The sequence below is a fragment of the Acinonyx jubatus genome, chromosome A2, assembly GCF_027475565.1.
Source record: "Acinonyx jubatus isolate Ajub_Pintada_27869175 chromosome A2, VMU_Ajub_asm_v1.0, whole genome shotgun sequence".
In the NCBI taxonomy this organism is placed as follows: domain Eukaryota; kingdom Metazoa; phylum Chordata; class Mammalia; order Carnivora; family Felidae; genus Acinonyx; species Acinonyx jubatus.
In genome coordinates this window covers 13,121,908-13,137,087 of record NC_069383.1, presented here as the reverse complement: position 1 = coordinate 13,137,087, position 15,180 = coordinate 13,121,908, and the positions used below count along the sequence as shown (strand labels likewise).

General features: G+C 48.1%; 1 protein-coding gene across 4 annotated transcripts in view; it reads right to left on the bottom strand.

The window, feature by feature from the left end:
• The window catches only part of DENND11 (DENN domain containing 11), a 55,756-nt gene extending 40,878 nt beyond the window's left edge, over positions 1-14,878 (bottom strand). For 2 of the 4 annotated variants that reach the window (XM_027075623.2, XM_027075622.2), the window contains exon 1: positions 14,571-14,873. In XM_027075623.2, the coding sequence (XP_026931424.1) occupies positions 14,571-14,838 (268 nt within the window). In that variant the 5' untranslated portion in view covers positions 14,839-14,873. Of the gene's footprint in view, positions 1-14,570 lie in introns of all 4 variants that reach the window. The other 2 variants (XM_027075624.2, XM_027075621.2) reach the window with 2 other exon arrangements.
• Positions 14,879-15,180: the final 302 nt, after the last annotated feature.

Here is a 15,180-nt window from a genome sequence, read left to right as displayed (position 1 = left end):
CCCATTTTTACATCCGAGGAAACAAAGAGACAAATAGAGCACTTGCTCAGAGTCACCCCTAACCAGCTGAGCTAGTGTGCTTCAGGGGCTGCCAGGAACTAGGGTTCCGGGGGCACCTGAAGGGTTCAGTGGGTTAAGTGTCTGACTTTGGCTCAGGTCATTATCTCCTGGTTCTTGAGTTCAAGCCCTGCATTGGACTGTATGCTGATAGCAAAGAGCCTGCTTCCGATCCTCTGTCCCCCAACCTCTCTGCCCCTCCCCTGCTCATTCTCTCTCTCTCTCTCTCTCTCAAAATAAATAAACTTAAAAAAAAAAAAAAAAAAAAAAAAAAAGAGCTGGTTTCCAGGCCGGGCCTGGACTCCCTGCATGAAGCTAGACCAGTCACCCGACAGCGGTGTGGGGGGAGCAGTTAAATATGCACTTAGCCCAGGCTAGACTTGGCTTCAAGGCTTGGTTTTGTCACAAGCTGTGTGGCCTCTGGTAAAAGCTCTTGGATTCTCGGTTTCCTTATTGTAAAATGAAGACAATTCAATACGTGAGGAGGCTGACTCTCCTGTAAGATTGCTTCTAGCTTTTAATTCCCAACTACAATGAGGGGGAGAAAATTAAACATAAATTCCCAAGTATCCAGTACAAGAGGAATACATATTCCTTGAAGACAGAGGCTCGCCCACTTCCCTTGTGCTCTGAGCACCTGGCACAGGCCTCAGCCAAGTGGGAAAGAAACGTGTGAAATGACCCTTTCAAGGGCAGAGAAAGGTGGGAAGAGTTGGGGGGTGAGGGCAGCAGATGCGGCAGGCCTTGGGTGACCTGCCCAGGAGTAGGCAATGGCCCTGTGAGTATAAACAGGGGTGGGAAGGATTATGACACTTTATTTTAGAACAAACTTCTTATCACTACTCCAAACCCTACTTTCCTAGGCATGAGAGATGCCGTGAATAATCCAGCCAACAGTGCTTTCAGACCGTGCTCCAAGCATCAGAGAAGCTGCATATCCGTCTACCTACATATGGGTCCAGTCTCCAAACATGGCAGGCACCACGGAGGGTTATCCGGCCTCACCTTCAGAGCCTAAGGTGCTTTCAAATAGTTTACTTTCAAGAGAGGAACCATGGCTCTAACAAAGAGCTAAACCCAAAAGCGTGTAAAGGGGAATTAGGATTTTATAAAACAGAAAGGATAGAATGACGTTGTGCGTGTCCGGGTTAAAGACAGGAAAAGCATGCTGCACACTGAAAGAGGGGTGAACTTGGGGATAAAGGGATTTCCATCTTTCCCCTTCTGTGCATGTCTACTATCTCTGTGGTTCAGTGGCTTTCGGCCTGTGGAGTGTATGAGGACACCCAGGGAACTTATAAGGGTGCTGGGACCTATCCCCGATATACAGGATCATGGTCCCTGCCTCATAGCACATGGGGATTCTGCTGGCGAGCTCCTGCTTCAGCCTGTGTACACGGCCCTAACCCTCTGTGATGGGAACAGGTGGCCGGCCTAGGAAGGGACAGCCTGGGACAGGGCTGCTGCAGTGTCCCTCAGGTAGACGCCGTCCTCCTCGCCTACCCAACCTGCCTCTTCTCTTATCCGCTGCCTTCTTCCCTCGCTGCCGCTCCATAATGGGTTCAGAGAGCCCTAACACTGTTTCTTTCCTCCAACCCAGCCGATCCATGACTTCTAACAAAAAAACTTGTTAAAACACCACCAGGGTGCCTGGGTGGCTCAGTTGGTTGAGCATCCAATTCTTGATTTTGAGCTCAGGCATCATCTCACGGCCTGGGGATCAAGCCCCCCATCATGCTCTGCACTGACAGCATGGAGCCTGCTTGGGATTCTCTCTCTCCCTCTCTGCCCCTCCCCTGCTCACACATTCTCAAAATAAACATTTAAAACAAAGAAACAAAACTTTTTACCTAAAATTTTTTTCCTGACAGCTAAGTACAGAAGAGCACACAAATCCTAACTATTGCTCAGTGAATTTCCCCAACATGCACATCCCTGCGTAACCAGCACCCAGACCAAGAAAGAGAAGCCTTCTGTATACCAGAAGCCCCGCTGTCCCCCTCGTGACCCTCTCTCAACAGGAACTATTATCTTGACCTCTAACGCTGTACATCAGCTTGGCTGTTTTGAAATTTATATCGATGCAATTGTAGTTTACATTCTTTTAGGTCTTCTTTTGCTCACTATTCTTTGCAAGATTCATTCATGTGGATCCACGAAGCTACTTCCACCCTATGCATGTAACAGATTATCTATTTCACTGTTGATGTGCGTTTAGCCTATTTCCAATTTGAGGCTGTTACAAACAGACCGCTACAAAAGGTCTTATACTTAAGTCATCTGGTGAACACATGTGGGGTGGCTTTGTAATAGGTCAGCCGGGCTAGGCCGAACTACATCTCTCAGAATTGCCTTCCTCGTGAATTCCAGGTGAGACGGGTGGGATGTGGGATGTGGGATGTGGGAGTGATGTGGCAGGGCAGCAGTCGGCATATCGTATGCACATCAGGAGGCTGGGGAAGGAGCACCAGGCAGCTTGTGTGCATTACTGCTCGTCTGCGGACCACCTCGGGGGGTCTGGGGGTGGCAGCCAGGCCCATGAATGCTGGACCCACCCTCCCCTGGATCTTCTTTCACCTTCTCGGACTCCTAAGCCAGGTGTGTGTTTCGTTCCACAATGAAGGGCATCAACTTCATCAGGACACCCACATCCTGAAAGCTGGAGGCGGACTGACCCGGGTTCCTGTACATGAGTTCCAGCTTCTCTCCATGTTCCCAACTATACTCTCTTCTTCCATAGCTGCCGGCCCAATAGAGTTCCAGCTCCCTCATCAGGCAGAAAGACCACAGCCTTATACAGCCTGCCTACCTAGTTCCCACAACTGCATAAGATCAAATTCTTGCAATAAATCCCTTTAGACATCTCCTAGCGGTTCTGTTTCTTCGATTAAACTTTGACACAATATGTACACATTTCCGTCGACAACATCCCTAGGAATAGAACTACCGTAAAAATGTCTTCATCGGGGCTAACTAAGAGCTCTTTAACAATTCCCAAAGCAGTGTTTCCCAAAGCTTTTGTTGACAGAGCTTCTGCAAAAAAACAAAAACAAAAACAAAAACAAAACACATTTTTCAAAAGGGATTTTGGCCAAATTATCTTAGGGTAAACAAGGATAGACACATTTCTTTACTGCAGAACTTCTCAGAGCCTTTAGTATGTTACTCTGCTTTGTGGACCTCTACGAGACCTTAATGTTTCCAAAATTTGGGGGCTAATAAACCTATTCTTAACAAGCATCCCCTGTACAGCCCACCAAAGTGGGGGGAAGAAGCATCTTAAGGGACTAATTTTACTGAAGACATTTTTTTTTTTTTAAGAAATGCCAGCACACAAGGAGTTGCAAGTTGACCCTCAATATCCACTCTTACAGGGAACAAAACCTCCTATATTTAGCCAAATCACAACTATGTTCCTCAGTATCTTCTTGCCTGTAGGAATGGCTACATGAGTCAATTCTGGCCAATGGGAAATGGACAGAAGTGAGGTGTATGGTTGCCAAAAAGTACCTTAAAGGGCAGGTGTACGTGCTGCCCCTTCCTCCATCCTGCTGTCTAGAATGTGGATGTGGTGACAAGCCGTCATGAATCTAGGTCCCTGGATGGCCGCTTGGACTGAGCCAGCATTTCCAGCCCTAGGCCAGCTATCTCCTGTTGCATGAGAGAGAAATAAACTCCTATCTTGATTAAGCCACCGTTACTTTGGGTCCCTGGTATTCATGGCCAAACCCACATGTTACCCAACACCGCTGACCTGTAGAAGAAAGCCCCCATTCCTCAGCCTGGCTCTCAAAGCTGCCACCCTCGTCCCTCTGTGCGTGTCTGGTCCTCACGCTACAGAAACTGACAGACTCAGATGGAGGGAGTGACATCTGGTAGTTACAGTCTTGACTTCTAGATGGATGTAAGTCCCTCAGGGTCTTTCCCAGATGGAAAGTTCCATCAGGGTCAGGCTGGGGAGTCATGGAATGAGCACGGGTTCCAGAGCACTGCTCTGGGACTAGTTACCCTCACCTTTACCTACTGACACTCTCCTTGAATGAAAGGAAAGTAAATGAAGTAGACGAAGCTACTTCGGTCCTCATGCCAGCCTATGTAATCACTGGAGGTGATTTCCACAGGAGACGGGTCTATTTCCACAGGAGACGGGACTTCTTAAAGACAGGAACTTCGTTGATCGTCACATCCCAACACGGCACACCGCTTAGCACGGTACAGGATGGGTGTTACGTAGTAATAACAATAATGAAAGAAAAACAGCTTTATTGCAGGCAGGCATTTTTTAAAGAGCCAACTGATGAATTAATGTTAATTATCCTAGGGGTAATGATACTGTGGTTATGTAAGAAAATGTCCTTCTTCTTAGGAGGTTTATACTCAAGAATTTAGAAGGATCATCATGTCTGCATTTACTACCAAAAGGCTCAGGAAAAAAAAAAGTATATCTGTATATAGTCAGTTTTGACACATTGCTTGCTGAACTAGAGTCGACACAACTGAAGTATTTTTCTTTTTTAAGATTATTTACCTTTGAGAGAGAGAGAGTGAGTGAGCAGGGGAGGGGCAGAGAGAGGGGGACAGAGGATCCGAAGTGGGCTCTATGCTGACAGCAGACAGCCCGATACAGAGCTTGAACCCATAAATCGCGAGATCATGACCCGAGCCGAAGTCAGATGCTCAACCGACTGAGCCACCCGGGTGCCCCAACACAATTGAAGTATTAAATAACGATCTGAGCATAGGGATTTCACATTTCCTTATGCTGGAGATCCAATGCAATCTCAATCCAAATGCCAGCAAATTATTTGTGGACATTGAAAAGTTAATTCTAAAGTTTATATGGAAAGGCAAAGTCCCCAGACAGCCAACACAAGACTGAAGAAAAAGTGAGGATTGACACTACCCAATTCTAAGACTTACCATGAAAACTACAGTAATCAAGACAGTGATTAGACAAGATTAGACACATTGACGGAACAGGACACAGAGCCCAGAAAGAGACCCACACAAATACAGTCAGCTGATCTTTGCCAACAAAGCAAAGGCCATACAATGGATAAAGGATTATCTCTTCAACAATGGAGAACCACAGGCAAAAAAAAAAAAAAAAAAAAAAAAAAAGAATCTAGACACAGAACTTACACCTTTCACAAAAATTAATTCAGTATGAATAGTGTACTAAAATGCAAAATTATAAAACTTCTGGAAGGTAACAAAGGAGAAAATCTAGGTGACCCTGAGTTTAGCAATGAGTTTTTAGATACAACACCAGGAGCACGATCCATGAAGAAAAAAATTGGTATGTTGTACTTCATTAAAATTAAAAACTTCTGATCTGTGGAAGATACTATGAAGAGAATAAAGACAAGCCATACACAGAGAAAATATTTGTAAAAACATACCTGATAAAGGCTTAAATCCAAAATATACAAAGAACTAAAATACAACATTAAGAAAAATATAAACACCCAATTTAAAAAATGAACAAGGGGCACCTGGGTGGCTCAGTCGGTTAAGCATCTGACTCGATTTCGGCTCAGGTACTGATCTCAGGGTCGTGAGTTCAATTAAGCCCCATGTTGGGCTCCATGCCGGGCGTGGAGTGTACTTAAAAAAATATTAAAAATGGACAAAAGATCAGACCAGTGATCTCACCGAAGAAGATATACAGATGGCAAATGAGATTATGAAAAACATGCTCAAAATTACATGTCATTGGGGAATTCCAAATCCAAACAAGATTCTTCTCACGCCTATTAGAATGGTCAAAATCCCGAACATGGAAAACACCAAATGCTAATTGCAAGAGCATGCAGCAACAGGAAGTCTCATCGTTGCTGGTAGGAATGCAAAATGGTACAAACACTTTGGAAGACAGTTTGGCATTTCCTTACAACTAAACATACTCTCACCGTATGATCAGGCAATCATCTCCTTCACATCTATCCCAAGAGTGAGAACTTAGGTCCACACAAAAGCCTGCCCACGGTTTACAGCAGCTTTATTTCTGATTGTCCCAAACTGGAAGCAACCAAGGTGCCCTTCAGTGGTGAATGGATAAACAAACTGCGGAACATCCAGACAATAAAATACTGTTCAGAAATAATGAGCTATCAAGCCACAAAGACATAAAGGAATCTTAAATGCATGTTGCTAAGAGAAAGAAGCCAATCTGAAAAGGCTACATACTATATAATTCCAACTCTGTGACATCCATGAAAAGAAAAAATTAAGAGATAGTAAAAAGATCAGCAAATAAGGAAGGATTAGTAGGGGAAGCACTGAGGATTTTTAGGGCAATAAAACCCTTTCTGTAGGATACTCTTACAGCGCATATGTAACATCGCACATTTTTCTTTTCATTTTTTTTAAATTAATGTTTCTTTATTTTTGACAGAGAGAGACACAGAGTATGAGTGGGAAGGGGCAGAGAGAGAGGGAGACACAGAATCCGAAGCAGGCTCCAGGCTCTGAGCTGTCAGCACAGAGCCTGATGTGGGTCTTGAACTCACGAACCATGAGATCATGACCTGAGCCAAAGTTGGACACTTAACCAACTGAGCTACCCAGACACCCCAAGGATAAAACTGTTATATTTCTTTCACAGTTGGTATGCTTTGTTAAATAATGTTAAAACTCCTTTTATCAAATCATCATGATTTATATGTACTTAAAGCAATCATTTTTATTTTTTTTGATGATTATTCTGGGGGTGGGGGGCATGGGAAGGGGCAGAGAGAGAGGGAGACACAGAATCCGAAGCAGGTTCCAGGCTCTGAGCTGTCAGCACAGACCCTGACGCAGGGCTTGAACTCAGAAACCATGAGATCATGAGCTGAGCCGAAGTCGGACACTTAACCGACTGAGCCACCCAGGCGCCCCACATCGTGCATTTTTCAAACCCATAGAATGTACAACGCAAAGAGTAGACCCTAATGTAAACTATGGGCTTTAGTTAATAATTATTTATCAATATTGGTTCATCAATTGTAACGAACATGCCACACTGATGCTAGATGTGAATAAAAACGGAAAACTGGGTGCGAAGGCGGGATATGGGACCCTCTGCACTCTCTTCTCAGTTTTTCTGTAAATCTGAAACTGACGTAAAAAAAATATTAAAAAAAGAAGGTAACGGATCAGTTAATGTAGGTGAATTACCCTGGGATTGGTAATGATATTGTGGTCATGTAGGAAAACGGCCTTATTCTTAGGAGATTTGTACTGAAGTATTCAGAAAAGAAATGTTATGATGTCTGCAACTTACTGTCAAATAGTTCAGCAGAAAAAGATAAGCACACCTCTATATATAGTCAGTTCTGCTATAACGCCAACTGAATTCGATCCAAAGCAACTGATACATTAGGGAGCCGTTTGATCGTAGGGGATTTCGTGTTTGCTGATAGGTGATTTTGATCATAAGGATCACAATGTGAATGCAGAAAACTGCACCCAGTTGAAATGAGACACACAGAAATACACAACCCCCCCCCCCCCCAAACTCAAACACTCACGCATTACCTTCTTCAGAGTTAAGAGCCCTGACTATCACTTCCAGGCCTACTGTTGTCCATCAAATGTCACACAGCTCCGCTTTCATTCATTTCACCATAAATCACAGGCTCCACCTCCCCAGGTGCCTTAAGGTAAAGTGCCAAACTTTGAGTATTTATGCATCTCCTAACTAGTTATCATATGTAAAGTTGTCCTACCATTTTTATTTGGGTCCCTTTTTTTAAAAAAAATGTGTCACTGACAGTTTTTGAGCGCTGTACCCTGACCCCATCTTCCCCATAAACCTTGTGACTTTTACCACAAGTCTTTCACAGCACAGTGACTTTTAGGAATGCATGTTCCACATTAGAGCTGAGCTGTGTACGCAAAAAGCAAATATGGCAAAATGTCCACAAATGGGGACGGGCTCGAAGTATTCACTGTACTATTCCTCCGACTTTTCTGAGGTTTAAAAAATTTCAACAAATTGGAGAACATAATTTAAATGATAGGGATGTGAAAAAAACATAAGGTAAGCAGAAAGGACTTTGCAAAAGGAAAATAAATGGGGGCAATCTACACTAAGTAGGGTAATAATGAGGCATCATGGCTAAAGGTCATCCTTTCCAGAAATATTACACCATTCACAAAAATTGGAAGCCAGTTTACATATAAAATTTGTAGAGACTTAAAGACAAGTGATTCTGTAAAAATAAAACCCATTGAATGCCAGAAAAACTTCCCATTGAATGCTAACTACCCCGGTCTTGGTCTTCGGACTATTATTGGCTTCCCAAATACCCTCACCATATTTTACGAACTCAGCCAGGAAACTGGGGCCCAAAAGGATTCTACAGAAGGGCTCATCCGAGGGGTAATCGATCAAAAAGAGATGAGTTGACAATGACAAGTGCTTTTCCGCCTCACTTTCTCTCCTTCGCAACCGTGGGCCCACCTGGAGGCCCAGCCTCATCTCTAGCTGCAAAGACAACCTATGGGGAAGGGCCACATGAGCGCACGAGGGTCACATGTGGCAATCTGCATTATGTACGTCCAGCCGACCATTCAATAAATATTGGCAGAACATAACTTGGCAGCCAGTGCCAGGGGCTGGGCTCATGCAAAGGCAAATATGTATGTCCCCGTGGAACTTGGACTCCCAGCTTATTGCGCAGGCAGCCCAGTCATCCAGGGGAAACCAGAAGGCGAGGCTGAGCCTGGTGCAGATGGACAGATGGTCTGAACCTGCCTCTCCACGGTTCGGAAGGTCAGCCTGGCAGCTGTGTCCACAGCAGAGCCTCCCAGGGCTGATGTTTGATGAACTCCTGCATTGGGCGAGATCTGCTCTGTCCCATCTACTGCAAACGGGACTGTTTCCGTGTACACTGAGGTGATTCGGCACCACCACTGCTCTGGGAGAACAGACGTGGGCTGTTACTGCTGCTGCCCGTTACAAAGTTCATCTCAAAGTATTTAAAGTAGACAGAGCAAGGATCTTCACAGAAATAATCGCTAACGGGAAACGCGTGACTTTCCTTCCCCCTCCTCCCTCCTGTTGGGTGGTTTCCAATCAAGGATTTCCTCCTGAGGTCTTGCTATCGGTGGCTGCATCAGCACACGTCCTACAGCTCCTTCTGACTTCAGGAGCAGAGCTTTGTGCCCCCTTTCCCCTCCCCAACATATGCCTTGATTTTTCACCTATTCCATCTTCTCATCAGCATAGACACGAGCCCTAGTTCTAGCTGGGAAGTAAAAAGGAACTTTGTCTCGGGAAGAAAGGCAAGAATCCAGGGGTATGTGGCGCCTCCCCTCCCCACCTTCCCTCTACAGAACCATTTCCTTGGCGGGGGGGGGGGGCACCAAATGCCAGAGAGGGAAGAAACCTCAGAAGATTATTTGGTTCAGCCTCCAAACACCAGAAAAGGAAATAGCTTCTATTGATTTTTGGTCTTAAATGGTCTTAAATAATTTTAAAACCACCTAGGGTGAGAGTATGCGCGAAGCAAAAGGAGAGTCAGGATAAAGAAACCTGGGGCAGGAAGAAATCAATCCTGGTGATTTCAAGTCAGCCCTCAACCAATCCATGGCTGAATTCCGATGCATTAATTTCAAGTGGAAAAACCCTTCCAGTTCACAGACTCTGTATCATATTACCCTGGGCAGTGGTGTGAGGAGGGAGCACTGGCCCTGGAGACTTGGCTGGCCTCTGGGCTCTGACCTCTCTGCTCCTTGAATTCAGGGCATCTTCTGCCCACCCCCCCCCCCCCCACAGCCCTGAGCCATTACCGTGATAAGCAGCGTCAGAAGGATTAGAGACCAGGTCCCCGAAACCCCCCGCAAAGTGGGGACCCAGTAAGTGGTGGGTGTTATGGTTCCTACTCCTGCTTGACTCTCTTAAGAAACAGAATTCACAGATGGCCACAGACTGACTTTTCCCTGAAAACCACAAGCAGGTGAATCACCAACAGCCGGGGAAGATTCTGCCAACGTGGGATTAATGAAATTAACCACAACTGCATTCCACTGACATCTGAGGGAACTCTGGGAAAGGATGTGGCAGTTAGATCATTCTAAGGACCTCCTGGTTGGTTGGCAGAAAGCGCCCTCTCTTTGCCCTCTGAGCTGGCCGTGCTTAGGGCTGCTCTTTGCATCTCAAAATTATGTCCCACATCTTCCGTTCTCACTCTACTTTGTCACCGCCCCTGTCACGGCTGGAGCCACTATTTGCACAAGTCAGGGGACGTGGGCCGTGCTCCAAGCTGGGTCTCAGACACCACACCTAACCTTAATCCTGCCGTGCCCCCTCATGTCTGCTGTGGAAAAGAACGTGTTTGTACGGTGTGGTCTTTTGGAGACCGTATGGAGATTAAAACTGGTGTGTGAGTGATCTTAAATACATAAACTTAGGGGCATTTAGACTCACAAAATGAAACAGGTGTTTAGATGTACTTTAGGGGGTGGCTAGCGGCTGAGGGAGGAACGGGTAGTAATTCATTCCTCATCAGGAAGAACAAAAAGGAAGAGGTTATCTCAAAAACTTCAGCTCTCCTCCCCTCAGCCTTCCCCTGTGCCCTCCTCAGCGGTCCAAAGCAAGCATACGCCACACAGGAATTATCTGCAGACCCCCCACGAAATAACTCAGGCTGGGGGGAATATAGCAGTTTAAAGCAAATCTCTTACAGGGGCGCCTGGGTGGCTCAGTGGGTTAAGCCTCCGACTTGGGCTCAGGTCATGATCTCACGGTTTGTGAGCTCCAGCCCCACACCGGGCTCACTGCTTTCAGGGCAGACCCGCTTCAGATCCTCTGTCTCCCTCTCTCTCTCCGCTCCTGCCCTGCCTATGCTCTAAAATAAATAAACATTAAATAAAAATAAGGTGACCCTCTTATAAAGAAACAGCCCCAACGATTCATTGTGTCCAAAGCTTTACCTGCTGCAGGCTCACACACAAGTGGGCAGAAAAAAAAAACAGAAATTAAGAATCGAAGGCTTGAATAATGGGTTGATCACAATGAAAAAGCAAGATTCTGGCTGCCAAACCCTCCCACCTGGCTTGCATAGTAAGCATCTGGGCCTGGTGTCAATAGCAGCTTTGTAGCCCAGATGGCCAGAACTGCCATCCCAGGGCTCCCTGCTCCAGAGAGAGACTGAGTGTGTGAGAGTGAGTGAGTAAAGAGAGAGCGTACGCGCGCGCGCCTCTGCTGCACTTGAACCTGAGGACCCGGTCCTCACGTCATTTGTAGACACGACCACCATAATTTTCAAACCATGAATCCAATGAAAATCACATGCATTACGCCTCTACCCTCTTCTCTGATCCCTCCTACAGATGTCCAACCCAAAACTTGTATCCACAAGTATAAAAGAACTGCTCTCTCCCATTGTCATACACCAGCCTGAGAATCCCTAAGTGTATTCCCGCTGGAAGCATGGGCTCATGCACACGTCCAACCACACCCTCCCACACCCTCACCAGGACCCACTCCTCCCTCACACCCTCTTACATCCGCTTTCACCACAGGCCACTCACAACCTTCTCCGCCCCCCTCCCCCAGCTGCAAGGTGCACCACAACCGTGGATTTCTCTCCTCCCACATCTTCTCTCTCGCCCTCTCATGTGCACGCGTGCCAACAGTTACTTCCACCAGATGGGAAGCTGAATGAAATAGCCATGGGCTCGGCAGTAAATGACTGGGTAGGCCAGGGTAAAAGGGAGGGGCTCCTAGGGAACGAAACAGGACACAGGTGGAAGAAACACGGGGGAGTGGGTAGGTAGGCAGGCAAGAGAAAAAAACTCCAATCTCTCCCACGTGAGAAGCTCTGTGATATGTTCTGATTTTTATAAAGAAGCCAGTAATTGCTTTACTATTTTTGGTATCAAAGGCTAAGGAAGGCAAAAGTCTTGGTGGACCAAGGTTACTAGCATTGTGCTCTAACCCAACTGAACAACATGGACCAAGATTAAAGAGTAACACATAGCAGATCAGCCTCAGTAGCAGAGTGAGGAGGACACGGAACTGAACCAGGAACCATGGTCTGGTCCTGTGATGTCTCCAGGTCACTGGGGAACTGAGAACTGGCATCTCACCTCTCCGGACAGTGACTGCCTAGACCACCAGATAAGGGACACAGCAGGAGCTCTGAGCCCTAGTGCTAACCTTTGAGGATCCAGGAACCTCAGCATTCATTCATTCCAACTTCTACATTAGGAGATGCACCATATTACTTTCACTTTATAGAGGTACTTTATATTTTTTTTTCCAGAGTATTTTTTTTTTCCAGAGTATTTTTACAAGATGCAAAGAGACTTGTTGGACTGGGATAGGTGACAAAGGAGAGGTAGGTTTATGGGCAGGGAACAGCAGCTTTCAGAAAAAACAAAAACCAAAGGCAACCAAAGCTAAACACACATTCTCTCTCTCTTCCCCTGTCCTCTCTCCCACTCCTTCCCTTCCTTTCCACCCTCTGGACACAGTAAGGATGAAAAGTTGGGGGGCAGAGGTTCACACAGTGTGGGATACATTAGACAACTGAACTTAAGAGTCAAGTATGTATTGGCCAGTTAATGTCTCTAAATTAATCACCCTTGGTCTGCTTGCTCATGTATAAACTGGGTACGAACGGGGATCAAAAGAGAGGATTACAACTACATGAAACACCATGATAGTAAAACGCCTGCACAAAGAGTCCAAGGACCAGTTACAATCCCTTCTGTCCACACTAACCTTAATTTGAAAACATTACATACATATCCCCTTGTATGTATATTCCATATACATATACCCATCCAAATGATGTCACAGCTGGGACTGACAAGGCAGGGGGAGGGTCCCAGCTCTGCAGTGCTTTTTAATGTCATCAACTGCATCTATGGTTAGTGTAGGGCTTTCCTTTTCTCTTTCCCCTCCCTAGACTCTACTGCCAGTGCTATACTACTGCGGAATCGGACCCTGTCAGTGCTCTCTTGCCGTTTCTTCTAGCTAGCCTTCAGCATTTCCCACAGTCCCATGCCTGCGTCCATTTACCTGTAGGTGATGGGATAGGGGATAAGGAATATTATTAGTTACAAAGTATCCGTTTTTATTTACCAATAAAGACTGCTTTTGGTCAGAAACAGTAGCTTCTGAAATTACTGGTATCTAGGAGTCCCAACCATACGAGTCAACCAGCAGGTGTTAAAAAAGAAAAAGGAGAATACCAGTATGCACCACATGCAGAAGGGGTTAGGACTATTTCATGAAACTTGTTTCAGTTTCATTTGTATGCCTGTGAGTGTAGTGGTCGTGAAGTCAAATTTACTTCCAACAGTGGGTCACACACAATCAAAAAAGTTTGAACGCCACTGGGATAAGGGCCAAGGAACAGACAGGAGGCTGAAAGGCCTAGTCCCTCCACCAACTATTTTTCTATTCTGTGCCATTTCTTCCTGCATCTTTGCTGCTTTATCATCCCGGACCCTAGGTCAGTTACCCGGCCTGGACGCTACCTTCTGCCACCTGAAGATCCCAGGCCTTTCTCCTCCCACCCCACGGCCACCCATCAGGTTCTTGTGAATGAGTTCTACAGCTCCTCCCTGGAGGATCACGAAGAAGTTATTTCCATTCACTACCAGGCGCTCTTCATTCCAGGACTCCCCTCGGGGAGTTAGGGTCAGAAATATCTGGGTTTCCTAAAACCCCAGAACCAGGAATAGGGCACTCCTTCCTTCAATGCTGAGAGCTGATGAGCTCGGGCTTGAGGCCCCCGCAGCAACCACCTGAGGCTTTCCCAGAGAGTGTATTTACTCACTTCTGAACCCCCACGAAGTCTTTCACCACTCACTTGGACACTTCCTTCCTGGTTAATTAGGCTCAAGATTATTTTAGATAACCCTTTAATTCTCCACACAAACCATCAAGGGTCTACCTGAGGAGGCTTCTCCTTTAATCCGCCTCCAGTTTAATCCCTCAGTCCTATCCCTTAATGCTCGCGGCACTAATTCCTCAAAATGATGCTGCCAGAGCAAGTGAACTTGGCCGCTCGGAAAGTTACCGTGCCGGGAGTGACGGGGAGCGAGGGCAGGGAAGCAGAAAACCTGGAAGTTCAGTACAATCTGTTTCAGGAGTTCACCTGGGGGGCGTTTCTCCTCTTGATGGGGAAAAAATTAAAAAAAAAACAAAACACCTTTCAGCAGAGCCAGAAAACAAAAGGCAGCGCGCCGCGGCCGCCGACAGGATCCTGCAGCACTGGACAAGTGCAGACAGGGCTGTGGGGACCCGGGCGCGGACCGCGGATCTGCCGGGAGGCCGCGCGGGACGGGAAGGAGAAGGGGGTCGGGGGGACTCCGCGAACAAAGCCCCGCGTCCCGCGCGCGGACCTCGCGGGGGCACTCTGGCCGCTCCGAGCGAGCGGGGGCGGCGGGGTGGGGGGGGGGGTGCAGGTGTGTGGGTGAGGGTGCGCGCGCAGCGAGCCCCTCCCCCGCCGCCCCCAAAGCCCCGGGGTGCGCGACCCTCTCCCGGCCCCCGGAGCGGCGGCTCTCACCCGAGCGGGGGTCGAAGGTGACCACGAACACGGCCACCACCTGGTCCTCCTCCACGTCGCCCAGCTCGAGGCGCCCGGGCTGCAGCAGCACCTCGGAGGCGCCCAGCTCCTCGGGCCCCCGCCTCCTGGCCGGCTCCGCGGCCGGCCGGCCGCCCCCGCCGCTGCCCCAGCCCCGGCCTCCGGCCTGCGGCTCCGGGGCCTGCGGCGGGGAGACGGCGGGGCCCTCGGCCCAGCGCAGCAGCGGCGCCGCGTCTCCCCGCTCCACCATGGCGAAGCGAGGAGGAGCCGCGGGCGGCGAGGGGCGGGCGCAGGGGCGGGCTGCGGGAACTCCCCTCGCCGGGCCGGGCCGGGCCGGGCCGCCGCACCGCCCGAGGCCGCACCTGCCCCGCGCCGCCCCGCCCGCCGCCGCCGCCGCCCTCCCGCCGGGGCCGGCGCTCGGATCCAGCCGGAGGAGGCGTCCTCCCCACCGGCTTCGCCCAACTGCGTGCCTGGCTGGGATTCGCGGGTGCATGTGTGTGCCGGTGCACGGGAAACGTCTGGCGGCATGGACGCGCATCCACCTGGATCCGTCCACCTGTGCTGGGGTGAGGTGCCTTCTCACCTAGGAGTC